General features: G+C 46.9%; 1 protein-coding gene across 22 annotated transcripts in view; it reads right to left on the bottom strand.

Annotated features, from left to right (window-relative positions):
• Positions 1–21,729, bottom strand: part of LOC143828387 (microtubule-associated protein 2-like) — a 318,337-nt gene that overhangs the window by 102,741 nt on the left and 193,867 nt on the right. For all 22 annotated transcript variants that reach the window (XM_077318800.1, XM_077318792.1, XM_077318791.1 and 19 more), the window contains one exon: positions 4,947–5,232. In XM_077318800.1, coding sequence (XP_077174915.1) covers positions 4,947–5,208 — 262 coding nt within the window. In that variant the 5' untranslated portion in view covers positions 5,209–5,232. The remainder of the gene's footprint in view (positions 1–4,946; positions 5,233–21,729) is intronic.

Here is a 21,729-nt window from a genome sequence, read left to right on the forward strand (position 1 = left end):
CTCACGGAAGCTCCTCCCCTGCCACAAATGTTGTAAGTCTTTCAGGTGCTCCAGGACTCTTGCTTTTTCCTACTACAGACATAGACCATTTCCCCACTGGGAAATTGGCTGCCCTGGCTCCTGTGTGGGAGCACAAATCCAGGATGGATGAGGTATATAGGGCCAAATGCTGCCCTGTGTGGGAGCGGGAACAGGTGGGGAAACCTGCCCCGGCTCAATCTCCAGCCTGCAGGCCAGCACGAAGCTTCCAGTGCAGAAACGGTCTAACAGGGCTACCTGTCTTGATCTTGGCATCTCCAGTTAAAAGAATCTCGCAGTAGGTGATGAGAAAGACCTCCATCTGAGAACTGAGCTGCTGCCAATCTGAGAAGATAGTAATGACTATGAGGAACCAAGAGTCTGAAGCAGTCTAAGGCAATTTTCTGTGTGTTCAGATACTATTTACTTATAACAAATAGCAGACAACACAGAAGTGGGTGCTAGTCTTGAGCTGCAAAGCCCTAAATAGTTTGGGGCCAATGTATTAAAAAAATTAAAACCTTATGAACTCAGCCAATAGGAGTAAGGCACTGTACCCTTCTGAGGTACTGTACCCTTCTGAGGTACAGTAGACTAACTCCCTACAAACTAACTCCCTGGTATTGGGATGAGATAATTGCCAGCAATTCCCTTACAGGAATGTTTCACCCTTGCATGGTGACAGATGGGACAAACAGCAAATGGTAGGGTGGCAGCCTTTGATTACTGACAGAATTTTATTTCTCCTAAGTTTTTGTGAACCACAACTGAATTCCAGGGGATTGATTGGCTGTTTTGGCAAATAATTATCATATGGCTGTATTTGGATGTGTGACACAGTTTACTAATTTAACAGAATTAATTTTTGCTATATATTCCCACTGTCATAGGGAGTTCTTAGTCTGAGGAAGAGTTCTTCTACTCGAAAGCTCACGCCTTGAATAAATCTTTATTGGTATGAAAGGTGCTACTGGACTCTGATTTTATTGTTTCCCTACAAACTGTGTACCAGCTCCTAGTATTCTTGAAGGAAACTTCAGCGCTCAACGCAGAAGTGTGGGGCTTCCATCTTGGCCCTGGGGTGGAGATGGTGCTGGTCGCCTTGATGGATGACCTCCAGTGCCAGCTGGACAGAGGCCATTCTTGTGATGTTAGATCTGTCAGCCACATTTGATATGGTTGACCATGAGCTATTGGCCCATCACCTTGCGAGGACTGAGATTCATGGGACTGCCCATCAGTGGTTGCACTCCTCCTTACGGAACTAGACACAAAGGATCACAGTGGGGGAAGAATTGTCACCCTTTCAACTCCTATGTGGGGTTCCTCAGGAGGTGGTCCTCTCCCCCATGCTTTTTAACATCGTTATGTGCCCTCTGGCCCAGCTGGTCTGGAGTTTTGGGCTGGGTTGTCATCAGTATGCTGATGACACCCAGCTCTATCTCCTCATGATCAGCCACCTGGACTCCCTGCCCCCGGATACATTTGCCAGTTGTTTGGAAGCCACAGCTGGATGGCTAGAGCAGAGTCACCTGAAACTCAACCCCTCCAAGACTGAGGTCCTGTGGCTGGGAAGGAATGGGGCAGGGAAGCCCCATTCATAAAAATCCAACTCAACCTGGCCAGGGTTGCAACTTAACATCGCACCCTGTGCCAGGAATTTTGGAGCAATCTTCAATGACTCCCTTACTATGGAGGCGCAGGTCATGAAAATAGCATGCTCCGTGTTTTTCCATCTTTGCTAGGCAATGCCCTACCTGTCCCCAGAACACCTGGCCATGGTGATCACAGTCACCTCTAGGACTGACTTCTGTAACTTGCTCCACATGGGCCTTCCCTTGTCCTTAACCTGGAAATTGCAGCTGGTACAAAATGCAGCTGCTAGGGTCCTCACAGGGCCACCGTAAAAGGCCAGTGCTGAGCCAGCTCCATTGGTTGCCAGTTGAGGCCTGGATCCAGTTCAAGATATGGTGTTATTCTTCAAGGCCCTTTCTGATCTGGGACTCACATATCTGAGCGACTGCCTTGTGCTCTGCGGGTACTAATTTGTTGATGGTTCTTAGCCCGTAGGAGGTTTGCCAGGCCTTGACCAGGACCAGGACTTTTTCAGTCCTGGCCCTGACCTTGTTGAATGAGCTCCCAGAGGAACTGAGGGCCCTGCAGGAGCTTTCACGGTTCCACAGGGCCTGTAAGATGGAGCTCTCCTGCCAGGTCTTTAGTTGAGGCCAGGGTGCAGTAGACCTAGGAGCCCCTTAAGGGCAATCAGAGTAAGGACAATTTATATCTGGATTAATCGGCACCCCTTCCCTGAGGCACGGGGTGGGGAGGTAAGGGAGGAGGTTGAGTTGGATTTTTAACTTTTTCCTCATCACCAGAATATGGAATTCATTGTTTTTTATCTTAACCCACTGCAAAATGACTCTTGGGAGCAGCACGTAAGAAACCAAACAAATGTGTGTGTGTGTCTCTCTGCGTATTGTGATGTTCTTGTGACAAGATGATGCAGCGCTTGCTCGATGACGCACAAATACGTTACTTCCTTGATTTAGCTACCATCATCCTTAGATTATCAATCCGGAGCTGAGGTTCATCTCTCAAGAATAATAAAAAAAAAAACACCCACTATAAAAGCTATTTCTCAGCTTGCACCAAGCAAATGGGTTCTAGTTTCCATACTTCCAAGGAGCTACACTTTGTAAGAACCGGTCGTACTAGGAACGTTTCAGCCTTCAGAAGTTATGTAGATTTATGCTTTTACAGAGTTCCTCAATGCTTACATTTACATTCTGCTTAAAGCGGCAGTTCCACTCTGTCAATTTAGGAAAAAGCATTAGAGCCTGAAGATTTATAGCTGTCCAACTGCAGAAATATTATGAATATACCCTCCCCCCCCCAAAAAAAAACACACACATAGTCAGAGGCTAGTAAAGGATGCTAAGATGGTTTGCTTAGCATGCACGGTTGCATTCACTAGTCCAGGGGTAGTCAAACTGCGGCCCTCCAGATGTCCATGGACTACAATTCCCAGGAGCCCCTGCCAGCGAATGCTGGCAGGGGCTCCTGGGAATTGTAGTCCATGGACATCTGGAGGGCCGCAGTTTGACTACCCCTGCACTAGTCAGTTGTTCGTGTGAGGGGGAAAAACAGTTCCTTCCATTGGTAAGCTCGGGTCTTAAGATTCATGTTCTGCTCCAGAAACAGAAAAAACCATATATCTACCGAAGACAAGCTGCTTTCTTGGATGCCAGACACATTTCAGTGCAATCATCCAATGTCATATCGAGATCAGTCCTGCAGGCTTCGCTCAGGCCGGCAGGCCACTTCAGTTCTGCTGTTGCTAAGGCCGCACCTCCCACCAGCCCTCAGCTGGCCAGTGGTGATAATGGCCTTCCTGAAATGGAGGCTCAGCTGGGAAGCACATAGTTGCCCAGCAGAGAGCACTGGCTGCCAGACGCTGGTGATCATTGTCAATAAAGCAAAAGCGGCATCACGACACATCACAATGGTAGCTAAACAGACCCTCCTCGCCTCTTTTTCAGCCGTCGCTTTCCTTCCCTGAGCCATCACTCTTTGCTGTTGCTCTCACTCGGCACAAGCCAGAGCCTGCCTTGCCCACGAGTGCAGCTGTGTAACAGCTCATAACAAAGGGTGGGAGGCAGTGCTGCAACAAAGGAGGCTGGGTGTCTTTTGAGTCAAGGGCAACACCAGTAACTTCCACACAGTCTTTTTGTCCTCACTTGCCACTCGGACTAGTAACTTACACTCAGTTATTTTTTTCACTTGCTACTTGGTCTAGTAACTTCCACACAGACTTATTTTCCTCACTTGCCACTTGGACTAGTAACTTACACTCAGTTATTTTTCTCACTTGCTACTTGGTCTAGTAACTTCCACACAGACTTATTTTCCTCACTTGCCACTTGGACTAGTAACTTCCACAAAGACTTATTTTCCTCACTTGCCACTTGGACTAGTAACTTACACTCAGTTATTTTTCTCACTTGCTACTTGGTCTAGTAACTTCCACACAGACTTATTTTCCTCACTTGCCACTTGGACTAGTAACTTCCACAAAGACTTATTTTCCTCACTTGCCACTTGGACTAGTAACTTCCACACAGACTTATTTTCCTCACTTGCCACTTGGACTAGTAACTTCCACACAGACTTATTTTCCTCACTTGCCACTTGGACTAGTAACTTCCACACAGATTTATTTTCCTCACTTGCCACTTGGACTAGTAACTTACACTCAGTCTTATTTTTCTCACTTGCTACTTGGTCTAGTAACTTCCACACAGACTTATTTTCCTCACTTGCCACTTGGACTAGTAACTTCCACAAAGACTTATTTCCCTCACTTGCCACTTGGACTAGTAACTTCCACTCACTCTTATTTTTCTCACTTGCTACTTGGTCTAGTAACTTCCACACAGACTTATTTCTCTCACTTGCCACTTGGACAAGTAATTTGTATACAGGCTTATTTTCCCCATTTGTCAGACAAATGATTTCTGCACATAACACAGATTTCTCCACATTCTACAGCACCTCACTCCAACTTTTCCCTCCCCATACCCTCCACGCATCACCCCACTCTCTCTCTCACACAAAGCCTCTCCAAACAACACAGTTGACTCCACACCCGCAGGGACGGCTACCACCTGATCATAACACACATCACTCTTCTACCCACCTGCCCTTTCTCTTGCTCACCAGGCCTGCATTTTAAACCACAGCAACATACATGTCAAACAGGCTCTGCAGGTTCTGTTCCCCCCCACACCTGTTAGAATCCAGTTCTGGCCCAGGCAGCACCCCTGTTCACCCCAGGGCAAAAAGTTGTCCCATTTCCAGCCCCACACGCCCTTTTATGAGCAAGGACTTGGAAGCAAAAATGACAACCGGATGGACTTTGTGTCTTTTACCTGCTGTTTCCTTCTCTCCTGTCGCTAGCTCTCCATTGATCCCATTCTCTTTGGTTCTGGAATACGAGCTCTGCTGTCCGCAGGCTCCGTAGCCACCTTCTTCCTCCTCCCTGTAGGGGAATCCATTGGCACTTCTGACCAGTCCATCCCCTGCGCCGCTCGGCTCCTTAATCTCCGGGGAATGCGAGTGGGAAGAAGCCTCTGCAATCTGACTCGAGGTCCAGTGTGGGGTCTTCGCCTCGTCCTTCCGGTCATCCGCCATCCCTCGTCTCCTTTACAATTTGTCCTGCCACAAGAACCAAAGCAGAAACTAACAACGATCCAAAAGGGAGTTTCGCGACGGCGCTACTAAAATCCACAGAGCACAAGGGCAGAAACGTCAATACCAGGATTTTCTTTGTGGTTGCAGTGGCAGAAGCAGAAGTAATGCATTTAGAAAAATCTACAGCCCAATGCTTGATGATGAAACTGCTAAGAGTTCTACGGTGGACCGGGGGAGGGCAGAAAATGCCCCACTTGGTTCTGCAGAGCTCTGTGGTGCTGCAGGACCAAATGGGGCAGTTTAAAAAATTTGCATGAAGGTGGGATTGTGTTGCCATGCGATCCCATCGTTGGGCAAATAAACAACACCTGCTGACCCCTCTGGGCAGCAGAACCATTCAGCCCTGACTGCCTCCATGTGGGGGCAGTAATTTGGGGCTGACCTGGTGCACCACCCAAAAACAGCCCCTGTGTGGTTGCAGGAAGTGTCAGGGCACATTGCCCCGCTGTAAACTCCCAGCGGTGGCCCACTGTGGCCGCTGTCATGCAGAATCGGTCTGATGAAACCAATTAGGTCTCTGACAAGGACCGCAAAAACTTTCATGAAATTCTGTTCCATTGGTATGAACCCTGCTTTACGAACCTTGCATAAAGCAATACAAACGAATGCCATTCCTCGTTTTTATTTCACCTTTTTAAATTAAAATGAGCACCATGCTGTGCCGCCATTCACCAGTACCTGGTAGCAGACATTGGATCAGTTCATATAATACAGGGTTGCTATGAGATACATGGGTGAATTCATTACTCTGTCTGCTCAACAGAAAATGCTTCTGTTTTTAAAAATGTTTTAGGAAAAAACTCGTCTCTCTCTCTGCAGTGTTTGAGGAACTGCCTAAAAGAATCACTCAAATTGAAAAACACAAGAATTCACAGAATCAACCCACTGCTCAGTGCAGGATCAGCCTAAAGTATCCATGATAGGCATCTGTCCAGCCGCTATTGAGGGCAAGTTCACCATCTTCATAGGCAGCCCATTTCACTGCTGAATTTCTCCAACTGTGAAATTTCCCCCCTGATATCTGGTACTGTTCTACACAGTCATTACTGCAGGTTCTATCTTCTGCTGCCAACAGGAACTTTCCCTGCCCTCCTCCAAGTGATAACCGTTCAAGTATTTAAAGAAAGCCATCGTGTCCCCTCTCAATCTCCTCTTCTCCACGTGGAACATTCCCAAGTCCCTCAGGCTTTCCTCACAGGGCTTGGTCCCCAGGCCCTGGGTCATCCTCGTGGCTCTCCTCTGCACCCTCCCAAATTTTGTCCACGTCCTTTTTGAAGTCCAACCATTTCTAAAGGCTTCGTTGAACATTACTGATGAATCATTTCACTAAATGGAAGTTTTTTTAAAGCTGTTAAAAAAAATCCAGGAGAGATGGTCAGAGGGCAAGGAATTTGGCATGGGCGGTATAAAAATGCAATGAATGAATGAATGAATGAATGAATGAATGAATGAATGAATGAATGAGCATACAAAACAAGAGACCTCCAAGAAAGACAGCCAAGGAAGGTAATGGCCAACCACCTCTGCTTCTCACTTTTGAAATCCCCTTGCTGGGGGTCACTGGTTGGCTATGACTTGACAATACTTCACACACATACAACAGCCATACATCCTCAGAGGTTCCTGACAGAACAGTTTCTCAGTGGAACAGGCTTCCTCGGGAGGTGGTGGGTTCTCCATCTTTGGAGATTTTTAAACAGAGGCTGGATAGCCATCTGACGGAGAGGCTGATTCTGTGAAGGCTCAAGGGGGTGGCAGGTGACAGGGGATGAGCGATAGGGTTGGGAGTGTCCTGCATAGTGCAGGGGGTTGGATTAGATGACCTAGGAGATCCCTTCCAACTCTATGATTTTATGATTCTATGATTCAGCCTAACCTAACTCATAAGCTTGTGCAATATATATATTGGAGGAGAAAACTATGTAAGCCTTCTTACAAATATATACTTTCAAATTTTCAGTATCTTTTTGACAGCACATGTTAAGCAGTCTGTAATCCCATCGTTGATGAGATTTCATACTGCATGCTGAAAAGGAAGAATATAAGAGAAGCCATGTTGGATCAAGATGATGGCCCATCCAGTCCAACACTCTTTGTCACAGAGTGGCCAATATCCAGGTGCCATCAGGAGGTTCGCTAGCAGGACCAGAACTCCAGAAGCCCCCCCCCCCCACTCTTGTCCCACTAGCACCAAGAATGCAGAGCATTACTATCCCAGTCATAAGAACATCAGAGAAGCCATGATGGATCAGGCCAATGACCCATCAAGTCCAATACTGAGTCACAGAGTGGCCAGATCAGGAGGTCCACCAGCAGGGCCAGAACTCCAGAAGCCCTCTTATTGTTGCCCCCCCCCCCCAAGCACCAAGGATCCAGAACATCACTACTGAATAGACTTAGGGCAATGGATTGTGGGAAAGAAGAATAAAAGCTGTATTTATGAATGAGTCATATATAACCAGTTGCAAATTAAAGAACAAATCCAAAAGCACAGACTGCAGTGGTTTGGCCATGTCTGCAGAAGGAACACCAGCAGACCGCCTCATCAACTCCTCTGGCGAGAACGAACCAACTGAATGGAAGATCCAACGACTGGCGCCAAAGAAAACATGGCTCAAACAGATCGAGGAAGACCTTAGAAACAAGCGATTGACTCTCCACATGGCCCAAACTACTGCCACCAATCGGCAAGAGTGGAAACATATTATAAACAAGGCAAAAAAAATCCAGCGGCACCTACAGCAGCGTATTGGCTGAGAGGACAACCTGCTTCACCAATGGCCAGCTCAAGGATAAAAATAAGAAGAAGATATATAAGGCTGCCAAATCTAGCCTGGGAAATTGTTCAAGATTTGGAGGTGGTGCTTGTGAAGGAGGAATCTGAGGAGGGGTTTCACCTAGATTAGGGTTTTGGGTTGCCAGTCCCCAGGTGGGGCCTGGAGATCACTTGCTTTTACAAAAGATCAGCACCTGTGGAGCAAATGACTGCTTTGAAGGGTGGCCTCTATGGCATTGTACCATGCTGAGGCTCCTGCCCTTCCCAAATTTTGCCCTCTCCAGAGACCCCCCCTCCAAATATCCCAGTATTTTCCAACCAAGAGCTGGCAACTCTTTGGAAAGTCTTCCCTAATAAGATTTCCATGGGGGTCTAATGCCATAGAGTCCACCCTCCAAAGCAGCCATATTTTCAAGGTGAACTAATCCCCGTGGCCCAGAGATCACCTGTAATAGCGGGAGATCTCCAAGCAACACCTGGAGGCAAGCAGACCTACTTTATGAAGCAGTCACTTTCTCTACGGCAGGGGTAGTCAACCTGTGGTCCTCCAGATTTTCATGCACTACAATTCCCATGAGCCCCTGCCAGCAAATGCTGGCAGGGGCTCATGGGAATTGGAGTCCATGGACATCTGGAGGACCACAGGTTGACTACCCCTATTCTAGGGGAACTGATCTCTGGAAATCAGTGGTTATCTTGGGAGATCTCCTGGCCCCACCCCAAGCCAGATACGAAAACTGAATTGTTACCTGGGTATTAACACAGCACAGGAAGGGGTAGATCATATCACCTGAAGGCTACTGATGTCCAAGCATCACACCTGCTTAAACAGAACACTGCTGAGAGTTAAAATAAAAACTAGTTCTAATTAGAAATCGTCCCCAGGGAACCTAGGCAACCTGTTGCCCCTTCGCTTGGATTATGCTGAAATAATTTAAGGATCATTAAATCTTTCAATGCATTATTTTTGTTCCCAGTGGGTTAGGAACAAAAGGAGATTCTTCTGTCCTACATGAAAGCCTTACTTAATGTTTTGATGACTGGGTCCTTATTTGCATTCTGTCATCGGATTATAAATGCAATTACATCCCCCCCCCCCGCCACTGCTGCACTTCCCACAGATATGGAAAACAAGAGAAAAACCCTGTATTTAGTCAAAGGATTTATCACTTTCTTAAAGAAAGCATCAATTATCTTGGCATGGATAAACATTACTTGTACTGGAGTTACTCCATGGACATTTTCCGTTAAATCACGGTGGGGTCTTGAACTTTCGGGCCTTTCCAAACTTCTAAAAAATGTTATTTTCTACAAAACAGAAGTTACAGAAGTAAATAACTTCATTGTTATCACAGAACATTAAATAGTATTCAGGGTCTAATCCCATCTCTAGCAGCCAGCCAAGATAGATTCAGGTGGGTCACCAGGTTGGTCTGGAGTAGCAGAACACAGGTTGGGTCCGGTGGCACCTTTAAGACCAACAGAGTTTAATTCAAGGTGTGAGCTTTCATGTGCAGGCACACTTCCCCAGATACAATGAAATAGAAATCACATGACTATACATATACATTAGCAGAAAATCAGTAAACAGCAGTTTACACCAGCTTGGTGCAGTAGTAAGAGTGGCAGGTTGGCAGCCTCTGATCTGGAGAGCCAGGTTCAATTCCCCACTCCTCCACATGCAGCCAGCAGGATGACCTTGGGGCAGTCACAGTTTTCTCAGAGCTCTCTCAGCCCCACCTAACTCACAGGGTGTCTGTTGTGGGGAGAGGAAGGGAAGCCGTAAGCTGCTTTGAGATTCCTTCAGGCAGTGAAAAGTGGGATTTCATTATGCTGTTTATTAGCTTACGGCTAATTTATTCTAGCCTTATATATGTAGTCTAGTGATTTCCATTTCATTGTCTGAAGAAGTGTGCCTGCATGAATACAAGTTGATTGGTCTTAAAAGTTCCCCTGGACACAACGTTTGAATTCCCATCTCTAACATTTCATGACCAAGTTTGAGTTGGGAACCTTTAAGAGCAACAACGTTTTATCCTGGGTTGAAGTTTTCATGTGCAGCATCTGTCCTTCATTTAGTGCAGGGGTAGTCAAACTGCGGCCCTCCAGATGTCCATGGACTACAATTCCCAGGACCCCCCTGCCAACGAATGCTGGCAGGGGCTCCTGGGAATTGTAGTCCATGGACATCTGGAGGGCCGCAGTTTGACTACCCCTGTGTGACTGCAGATCAAATCAAATACATTTAGTGTGACTGCAGATCAAATCAAACACAATATAAGATTGGTTAAAAGTTCCAAAATACTTCAACAGATTCATCCTAACCTTTGGACATCTTCAGCCAGGCACATCTACATTTAATTGCTAATCTTACATATTTGGAAATAATATAGGATAAATTCTTATTTTTATCCAAAAGGAGTTCCTTTAATTTGGCTTGTCTTCAAGTAGCCCTTCAGTGAGTGAAGATGGGATACAGCAATTCCTGACGCAATTGGTTGTAAATACAGCAATCCGAAATCACATGTTCGGTGTTCTCGGTGTGACTGCACATGAAAGCTTATACCCAGAATAAAAAGCTGTTGCTCATAAAAATGCCACTGGACCTAAATTCTATTGTGCTTCTTCAGACCAACACAACTCCTCACCTGAAACTATAATTTCATGCTGTTACAAACACTGGCCATTTCTTGAGAAAACGGGCTGATTTTACATTAAGATACTCATGAAATTCTAGGCTGGTATGATAGTTTAAGAGCCTCTTGTGGTGCAGAATGGTAAGGCAGCAGAAATGCTGTCTGAAGCTGTCTGCCCATGAGGCTGGGAGTTCAATCCCAGCAGCTGGCTCAAGATTGACTCCGCCTTCCATCCTTCCGAGGTCGGTAAAATGAGTACCCAGCTTGCTGGTGGGTAAACGATAATGACTGGGGAAGGCACTGGCAAACCACCCTGTATTGAGTCTGCCATGAACAGGCTGGAGGGCGTCACCCAAGGGCCAGACATGACTCAGTGCTTGCACAAGGGATACCTTTACCTTTACCTTATGTTAGTTTAATTTAGTCATTCATACTATTTTCCACATTTCCTAAATCCATCCATCCATCCATCCATCCACCCACCCACCCACCCATCCATCCATCCACCCACCGATCCATCCATCCATCCATCCATCCATCCATCCATCCATCCATCCATCCATCCAACCTTTATTGGCATATCAGTTAAAAGGTACACTTTAACAGGGCTATGGCCAGCAGCTATTAGTAAGCACAGTAAGCACAACTAATCAAAATTAGCCAGAAAAAGAATAAGACAATCACAGTAGGATTAGTATATAAAAATATGTAGATTGGATCTTGAACATTTCTGCAAGGAATTTTGAAACGTGATCCGAAGACCTGTCAGCGGACAAAAAAGGTAGAAGAGAAAAAAGCAAGTTGATGATGGCAAAGCAGCAAGGGTAGTTTCAGGGACACTGTCCCCTCAGTTGACACTGAATCATTGACTCCTTGCTCACATTGTTTCTTGGCTGTGTAAGGTCTAGTAAAAATTTACAACAGAGATCTTCAGAGAAAACATACTCAAGGATTATTTGGTGAACTGGGGACAAAGTCCATTACATTCAGGAATACAACGGGAGCTAGATTGGGGGTGAGGGGGTGGAAGAACTCTGCAGATGGCTTCTCCCTCCCTCCCCAGGACCTGGAAAGGCTGCAGGCTGGAGGCCCCCAGGAAAGGAACTCACCGGCAGGGGCAGCTCTCACGCAGCAGGGATCTGCAGCCTCTGAGCCTCTGAGGGAAGTGGAAGGAGGAGGGGTGGTCAGGGGTGGGGGACGGAAGGCGACTGGCTGGCTGCTGGACAGAGAGGCAAGCCGGTTGGAGGAGGAGGCACTCAGGGGTGGGACAGCCACCCTGAGTGAGTGTTAAGCACTGAGTGTCACTTAAGCTGTGAGACCAGCTCCTCCTCCTAGCTGTTACCAGAAATAGAAGAAGAAGAGTTAGTTCTTATATGCCGCTTTTCTCTACCCAAAGGAGTCTCAAAGGGGCTTGCAGTCACCTTCCCTTTCCTCTCCCCACAACAGACACCCTGTGAGGGAGGTGAGGCTGAGAGAGCCCTGATATCACTGCTTGGTCAGAACAGCTTTATCAGTGCCGTGGCGAGCCCAAGGTCACCCAGCTGGCTGCATTTGGAGGGGAAGCGGGGAATCGAACCTGGCACACCAGATTAGAAGTCCGCATTCCTAACCACTACACCAAACTAGTGGAACAGATAGTATCAGGGGTGTTCAAACCACAGATTCTTTCCTGAAAGGGAATATGTTGGAATCTTCCAGAGACTATACTAAATGGGGAGGCATTTAAACAAGTCAACATGAAAGAGCTGCACTGGAGGGAGGTGTCAAGATTATAAAAATAGGAGGTACTTTGGAGTTCCACCAAAAAGTGATATGTTGTCATGCTGCTGTGAAAAAAATAACTAAAAAAAATCTTAGCCCTATCTGTGTCCAAAATGGATTCTTTTTGAAAACAGAGCTATTCCAGGAGACCTCAAGACAATCCCAAATCCAATGAAAGAATAGCCTGGTTTCTTATACCAAATCTGGAATCAGGGATACCATTCCAGATACCTTTACAGAGAAAGGAGACAAAAAATGAAATATTTTCATGTGCATCCAGACCACTGTTGGGGGGGGGGGGGAGGAATGTGCAATTTTGCAGCTCATCTGTTGTGGGGGACACAAGTGTGCTTCCTCAAGGTGACACGTACATTACAGTAGGGCTGCCACGCTTCCTTAGTATGTAAAACACAATGTGTTATAGGTGGGGAAAACTATTTTGCTTTTCCCCAAAGTCAACGCATCAAGCGTCTCAGTGCCGTGAGGAGTACGTCTGATCCACCATCAGCGAGTGAGAAGTGTCAGTTTCTCCTGCGCGTGAGATTCAGATACTCATTTTTGTAACTGAAAGGCCTAGATGGTGGTTGTAAATGCCAACCAGTTGTAGTGGACTTATGGTGACTCCATGGGATTGTCAAAGCAAAGATGTTCAGACATCGGTTGGCCATTGCCTGCCTCTCTGCGGTGACTCTGGATTTTCTTGGTGGTCTCCCATCCACATATTAGCCAGCTACAACCCTGCTTAATTTCCCAAAAATGATAAGACTAGGCTCCCCTGCCAGGATGCTCACAGGCTTAGTATAGCTTTAACTACAAGTATAATGAAGAACACCTCGTTCCTCGACCTTACAATCCCATAAGGTAAAGGTATCCCCTGTGCAAGCACTGGGTCATGTCTGACCCTTGGGGTGACGCCCTCCAGCGTTTTCATGGCAGACTCAATACGTTTACCCCCCAGCAAGCTGGGTACTCCTTTTACCGACCTCGGAAGGATGGAAGGCTGAGTCAACCTTTAGCTGTCAGCTGGGATTGAACTCCCAGCCTCATGGGCAGAGCTTTCAGACTGCATGTCTGCTGCCTTACCACTCTGCGCCACAAGAGGCTCTAACAATCCCATAACTCTTATTTTTCCACCTAATTGTTGTCTTCCTTCTTTGAAGAATGCAACATCATGTTCTTTATTGCCTTTGAGGAACATGATGTGCTTGGGATGTGGTTCAATGCCCACCAGGAGAAGCTCCATGATACATCACTCAATGGCTGTTGGGATGTTGGCCTGAGCAGCCACATTGTATCCAGTAGCTGCACTAAGATTTCATATAACAGAATTCTCAACTGGTCTGGATTGAAGTAAAGACCTAGTAAGCATCTATGAACTATTATTTTATTTATTCAAGAAAGAAGAAGAACCTTCTTATGCGACCTACGTACCTGAGGGACAGCCTCTCTGAAAATGTCCCATGAAGAGCACTGTGGTCAGCAACTTCCAATCTGCTGACAATCCCAAACCCCCCAAAAGAAGAAGAGTTGCTTCTTATATGCCACTTTTCTCTACCCAAAGGAGTCTCAAAGCAGCTTACAATCACCTTCCCTTTCCTCTCCCGACAACAGACACCCTGTGAGGTAGGTGAGGCTGAGAGAGCCCTGATATTACTGCTTGGTCAGAACAGCTTTAGCAGTGCTATGGTGAGCCCAAGGTCACCCAGCTGGCTGCATTTGGAGGGGAAGCGGGGAATCGAACCTGGCATGCCAGATTAGAAGTCCGTGCTCCTAACCATTACACCAAGCTGGCTCTTGAGGTACACCTAACCTTGACCAAAGCCAGGGACTTCTTGGCCCTGGCCCCAACCTGGTGGAATGAGCTACCATCAGAAATGTGGGCCCTTACAGAACTCTCAGAGTTCTGAAATGGCACTCTTCCACCAGGCATTCAGTTGAGGCCTGGGCTGCACCTCAATTATCCACCTGGGCTCTCTGTCTAACCCCCCTCTGGGGGTTTCTGCTGGATGGTTACCCTCATTCTGAGACAGACCTTTCGGGAATACATCTTAGCTTGTTCACCTGGCTTGTTGGGGTGTTACGCTTAAAACAAAGTGGGATAATAGGATTCACTGGTATTCAGCAGGGGCCTATAACATTTTGCGGGACTATGACGGGAGAAGAGCCCTGCTGGATCAGACCAATGGTCTATCTAGTTTTCATGCCAATAAAGGTATTCTGATTCTGATTCTAGTCCAGCATTCTGTCCCACACAGTGGCCAACCACTTTTTTCTGGAGATCCTTCTGGGATCCGCTAATGTTATTTGTTCAGGAACTGCTTGACATTGGAAAGCATATGACCATTTCATTCCACCATCTGCATTTCCAAAGCCCTGAGCACCCCACCATTTAATATATCTGAACACACAATTTAGCTCTTACAGAAGGTAAGACAGAGGGTACTGGAGAAAGGAACAAAGGGGTGACATCCTGTGTTAATGAGACATACACACAGTCCACTAATTTCGACTTCTTCTATAGACAGAATCCCAGCTTCTGAATGCAACGTTCTCTGATGAACCTTTCTCAGCAGGAGAGGATATTCATCAGCACAGCATTGTCCACTAGCCATGCTGATGTAGCATGGTGCTTTGTTCATAAAATGCATTTCCTAAAATGCGGGGAGGGGGAATCATTAACAATGGCATGGGGGATATATGTCTGCCCAATCAAACATTGTTTGAAGGCACGGATCCAATACTTTGATGAGGGGACAAGGTGAGGGAGAGGCTGTTCTCTGACGTTTGAAGAAGCAAACTTTTGCAAAGACGTACAAAGACAACCAGCATGGTGTAGTGCTGAGAGTGTCAGACATGGTCCTGGGAGACCCAAGTTCAAATCCATGCTCTGCCATGGACACTTCCTGGCCGACCTTGGGATTTTAAATGTGAAATGAACTTAGAGCCAGTTTGGTGTAGAGGTTAGGAGTGCGGACTTCTAATCTGGCATGCCGGGTTCGATTCTGCACTCCCCCACATGCAACCAGCTGGGTGACCTTGGGCTCGCCATGACACTGATAAAACTGTTCTGACCGAGCAGTGATATCAGGGCTCTCTCAGCCTCACCCACCTCACAGGGTATCTGTTGTGGGGAGAGGAAAGGGAAGGCGACTATAAGCCGCTTTGAGCCTCCTTCGGGTAGAGAAAGGCGGCATATAAGAACCAGCTTTGGAGGAAGTAACCAGCTGTACCAGTGCAATGCTATCACTTCCGGCCTGATCTGGAAGTAATGTCTTCATGCTGAGAAGAGACACTCTAGCATTTGCCCCAAACTTTATGGTTTAAGTACAGAGATGAGGGGCGGAAGGCTCAAATGTCGCACATTGTGGTGATGTTGCTTCAAGGGGACTCATCCTACTAAGGATGCCAACCACGCTCCATTTCATTGGTGAAATTCCTCGCATCGCCCAGCTGAGCAGCAGCAGGCAAGAGTGGGGCCATACTGGGGTCACTGCTATAGAGGAATTACATGTCGCGAAGTTAATATTAGTAGACCCCTACAAATTTGAATTTATGAGACCAGTTTGGGATTGAATTACACACCCAAGATATTATAGAGACTAAGTTATGTTCAACAATCAAAAAACGTTATTAGAGGATTGAGTTATTACAATATTTAGATTTAGAATCCACTGACGAAGAAATCGAAAACGGACATATGCCTGGGAATCCGTTTTGAAATTGTTTTGAATATTGTGAATTTGGTTTGAACATTAAATCAGTTTGCCGTCGCCAGCTTGAGACTTTTTTCTTCTACTTTATTACGGCTGACGGGTCTTCACCTGTTGCATTACATACTGGGAAGCCCGGCAACCATACTGTTTGTACTGTTTTTCCCATCAAGCCACAGCCAACTCATGGCAACCCCGGAGGGTTTTCAAGGCAAGAGACATTCAGGGGTGGTTTGAAGTTTGAAGGTCTCCCGTCCTAGGCCAAGCCTGCCCAGTTTCCAAAATTTGACGAGATCCAACTAACCTGGGTTACAGCATTCCCAATAGACACCTCTAATATTTACTACCTAATACCCTATATCAGAGCCTCTTGTGGCGCAGAGTGGTAAGGCAGCCGTCTGACAGCTTTGCCCATGAGGCTGGGAGTTCAAGCCCAGCAGCCGGCTCAAGGTTGACTCAGCCTTCCATCCTTCCGAGGTCGGTAAAATGAGTACCCAGCTTGCTGTGGGGTAAACGGTAATGACTGGGGAAGGCACTGGCAAACCACCCCGTATTGAGTCTGCTATGAAAACGCTAGAGGGCGTCACCCCAAGGGTCAGACATGACTTGGTGCTTGCACAGGGGATACCTTTACCTTTACCTTTACCCTATATCATCCCAGTTTTTATGCACAGACAGGATCTGTTCCATTCATTTTATTGAAAAAATGCAAGGTGATAAACAGCCCTGATCGTCCCACATGTGCAATAGAACAAGTGAACATTTTTGTGGCTCCAGTAAGCCAAGGACAACCTAACCGCAACCTCCACATGGCCAGGAAATGAGTCAGTGTGATATAGGGATTAGAGGGGAGGGTGAGAACCTGGGCTAGAGTTACCAGGTCCCCCTTTGCCACTGGGGCAGGGGGATGGTGAGTTAGGGCTGCCAGATCCAGGTTGGAAAACTCCTGGAGATTTGCAGGTGGAGGCTGGGGAGGACAAAGACCTCAGTGGGGTACAAGGGCACACAGTCCACCTTCCAAAGCATGCAGAGCTAATCTGTCTGTTAGAGAAGAGCTGCAATTCCGGATATCTCACCTAGAGGCTGGCATCCCTAACTGGGGCTCAAGTTCTCACTTGGTGTAAAACTCACTGGGTGACCATGGGTCGGACAGCACCTCCACCTAATCTCACAGGAGGTAGGGCAGATAAAATCGCCAGACCTATAAGAGTAGATACTCAAGTCCTGCTATATCTGAGGAATGTAGAGCAGGGGTAGTCAATCCGTGGTCCTCCAGATGTCCATGGACTGCAATTCCCATGAGCCTCTGCCAGCAAACGCTGGCAGGGGCACATGGGAATTGTAGTCCATGGACATCTGGAGGACCACGGGTTGACTACCCCTGATGTAGAGCACTGTTCTCCTGCTGAAGATTTCAATGGGTAATTATCTCCCATCCCACATAGCCTTGGGCAGGGGGAACAAACCAGGATGAGTGGCCAGGAAATATGATTTTGTCCTAATCTAAGGACACCGAAGCATATAAGAGGATTTCAGCTCAATAGAGGTGAGGTGATGCATATTTTGAATTGCCAAACAGATGGTCCTTCCACAAATAGATTATACTGCGGAGCACTTGATTACTGTATTATATGCAAAGTCCTTGCTCCCCCTCCCTACAAAGGAGATTTTTCAAGAGCTGCCCTAATATCCTAGGCACACATTTCATTTACTTGGGAAAGAAGAACCGACTACCTTACACTCGAACAGAACACGTAAATATTTCTATCGGGTTGCCAACCACCTGTCTTCCCTGAGATCTCTTGAAATTACATCTGATTTGCAGACTACAGAGGCCCACTGAGGTCCCCGTCTTCCCAATTTCTGCCCCTGAGAATTTAACCTTGTTAATTTCTGGCCCTGAGAAATTAACCATGTCTTCTGCAGGAGTCGAATACAGACGTGGTTTGTTAACCTCGCTGCTCCGGCAGGCAGGAGAAATAGCCAGGAGTGTCTTACTAAGGCCGAAGAAGTTTGACCCATTCAACACAAGGGCAGGGATTTACTTGACTGTAGCCAGAATTCTGATCGCTGAGGAACCAGTGCTTGATTTGAACTTTGGACGTGCTCTAGAAAATGTTTGCCAAAATACCTTGCACACGGGCTCTATGTGCACTGAAACACAAAACATTGCAGCACATCTCGAAATTGGATTTTGTCTACCAAAGGTTTTTCAAGTCATATCCTGTCAGAAAGTCCTGAAAGCTTGTATAAAATAGGAAAAATAGTCTCATGCTGCAACTCACTGTAGAGGGGGCAATGGGAAACAAAACCGTGCTCCCTGGTCTCCATTTCTCCAGGGGGACATGAGAAAATTCTATCATACCTTTAATGCACAGTAGGGGTTGCAATGTGCTACAGCCTGTTTTTTTGGCTTAGGCAGGATGCCCCGCCTTTTCCTAGATCTGCATAGAGGAGTATTTGGCTGCTGCACCCCATCTGTCCCAGATGTGTGCTCCTGTACCGCACCGGGGGCGCCATGGCTCTGCTGCACTGCAGGGTGGTGAGAGCCTTTACATTTTTTTAAAGAACATGCTATTGTATCCACATTCTTAAAAAAAATGTCCCAGGAAGATCTGCCATGCAGCTGAGCCACCTGGAGCATTTCTATTTTCCTTCTGGGACACCATACTCAGGCATGGGTGGTGGTGGGGGAGCTGGGCCAGGATGGCCAAATTCTTTTGCAGATGCATTGTCCAGGCCTGACATAGGGCCCGATGAGGCCTGTGGCAAAGAAGGGGATGCAGATTTATCCACGTTCCCTTGCTGTGAGCCAACTGAGGGCCTGAGTCACACCAGAGCCAAGACCACACCGGACTGGTAGTGACATTGTGTGACCCAATCCACAATGAGTGGTGAGTCAGGCTGAATTCCTGGTGCGGAAATGGTGTCAGAGAGGGAAATCCTATCATATTTGTCATTCACGGTGGCTGAGGGCATGGATGCAAGTCTAGGCAGAATGAATGCCCTTCTAAACTTATTTAATTCTAGAAAAGTGAGGTAGGAAGCTGGAACCAAAGAGTATTTGCACTCTGGTGGAGACAAAACAATATCTCGCAAGGTCATATCTCTCTTAGTCCTCCAGTCTCTGTTTGGGCTTTTATTTAAAAACTGCATTCTATCCAAATAATTGCTTCCTATTCGTTATAAGAATGTCCCTTCTCCCATTTCAGGGATCTAAGTAGACAGTTGCTGACCTTGACAATGCTTTTCATTCTGGCCTCACTTCTGCATTCAACTATCATTCAATTTCCTGTGGAAACACTCATGTCACAGAAGCATAGTTGGTTCCGGGCAACTCTGAGCTTCCAAGCTAGTTTCCAACCAAAGCTCTGATGGTATATGGCACAACAGAATCATGTATTTCCATTCAAACAAGCATATGGGGGGGATGTGTTGGGGAGGTGTGCATTTTGCGACAAGCAGTGCCCCCTAAGCATATATATTCCAAGTAAATTCCATGGGATTGGCTCCCTTGTAAGGGTGTTTTTTAGAACTGCAGCCAAAGGGGATTCTACATATAGACAAAGGCAAGAGAGAGGGAGTCTCAGACTGGTGGTGGTGGGAAGCTGAGTCAAGTTGCAGCTGACTTATGTCAACTCCTGAATCACAGAGGTGGCTTAAGAACATACGAGAAGTCATGTTAGATAAGGCCAGTGGCCCATTCAGACAACACTCTGTGTCGCACTGTAGCCAAAACCCAGGTGCTGTCAGGAGTTCCATCAGCAGGGCCAGAACTCCAGAAGCCCTCCCACTATTGCCCCCAAGCACCAAGAATTCACAGCATCAATACCCTAGACATAAGAACATAAGAGAAGCCACACCAGTGACCCATCCAGCCCAACATTCTGTCACATAGTGGCCAAAACCCCAGGGGCCATCAGGAAGTCCCTCAGTGGGTCAAAACTCCAGAAGCCATCTCACAGTTGCCCTCCCCCAAGCACCAAGAATATAGAGCATCACTGTCCCAGACATCGTTTGCCATTGCTTGCCTCTATATAGCTACCGGGGACCTCCTTGGTGGTCTCCTATCCAAATACTAACAAATACTAACACAGCTTAGCTTTCTGGATCTGAATTGTCCAGGCCAGGGCTAGGGCCTTGATAGCTGGCAGCAAGAAATCAGGGGGAAAGTCTGTGTTTTCCTTGAGCAAGAGACAATAAAAAGGGGTCAGCCAACAGACAGAAGGATGGTAGGCAAGAGGGAATTCATTAATTAATCCCATAGAAAGGCTGGTGAACAGGTAGGCAGTCATTGTATCCAGAGAAGTAATTTCAGGAAGCTTCAGCTACAGATCTGGGGCACCTTATGGAACAGTGTACTCTAACAAGGGCCAGTGTGCATAGAGATGCTGCAGGGCTCAGACTGAAGCATGGGCATTTCCTTATTTCCTCAGAGTAAGTAGTCTGCCCTCTCCATGACCTCCGTTTCGACCCGAAGGGACTGTCTCTGCGTGAGAGATGATTCATGCACTCTGCAAGCTGAGCTGAATGAAAAGGCTATAGGGAAACGCCAAGGCACCTTTCAGCTGGGATTCCATCACATTTCAGGCTGACTTGACCGGGGCAGGAGCCACGCGCTCACTTTCCTCTCTCTTTAGAAGACACTTTTTCTGGTTCCCCCTGAAATTGGACTAATTCTTTTTGTTTTCAGCTTGCCGCACACGGAGGAGGCATGGGGGATCAGACCTGGCCCTTGAGATTACAGTGTGCTTCTCTTCAACCACTTCACTGTACTGGATCTCACGTTTTGAGCAGGGGCAGGGGGGCAGCACCCAGGGAGGACATAGCGCAATCATGTGCCCTAGTGCCCACTGCATTCCTGGGAGTAACGGGCTTTGCCTCTAGTCTTCTATAATCGGGATTAGTGATGCAAAGGTATGGCATCATGACGTTTTTATTAAGTAGATCCTTTCCAAATTGGGAACCCTTGATTGTGTTAAGGCCTTTCAGCATCAGTTGTTTAAACTGATTAGCTGATTACATACAGGTCAATATATTTCCCAGTCACCCCAACCTTCTCTATTCAGGTTAGGTTGGGTTTCAGTTTCCGTTTTTCGTTTTGCACCCCACCTTCCCACGACATGCCTTAATTTTAAAAAAGGTGGGCCTTCTACTTTCCCTAGAGAACCATGGTTACTCTTGCAACCGAGGTCCAATAACTGCTATTTCCCTTCTTCTGGCGCCATCCTGTTGATATAACTCTACCTATTAGCCTACACAGCAGTTCAAAGGCACAGCAGAGGTGACAGAGAGAGTGTATCTGGTCCTAGAGCAGAGGAACATGGCTCCCTCCCCACTGAGATCATGGCAGGATGTTGCAGAAGCAGACCCTGACTGTTTCAGAGGGCAGCAATGTTGGACTGCAGAAGAAGTTAGATCAGAGTTCAGTTTACACCATGAAGATGCTGTTGGTCTCTGTGGTTGCCTGGCTGTTAATTTTCCTTATGCTCCTCACTACTTGTTCCTGATTAGATGCATACATCTTACTTCTGGGCATCACCTATGATGTGCAGCAACCTAGTCCCTTAACACAGAT

This window comes from Paroedura picta, unplaced genomic scaffold (assembly GCF_049243985.1).
Source record: "Paroedura picta isolate Pp20150507F unplaced genomic scaffold, Ppicta_v3.0 Ppicta_v3_sca22, whole genome shotgun sequence".
Classification (NCBI taxonomy): Eukaryota; Metazoa; Chordata; class Lepidosauria; order Squamata; family Gekkonidae; genus Paroedura; species Paroedura picta.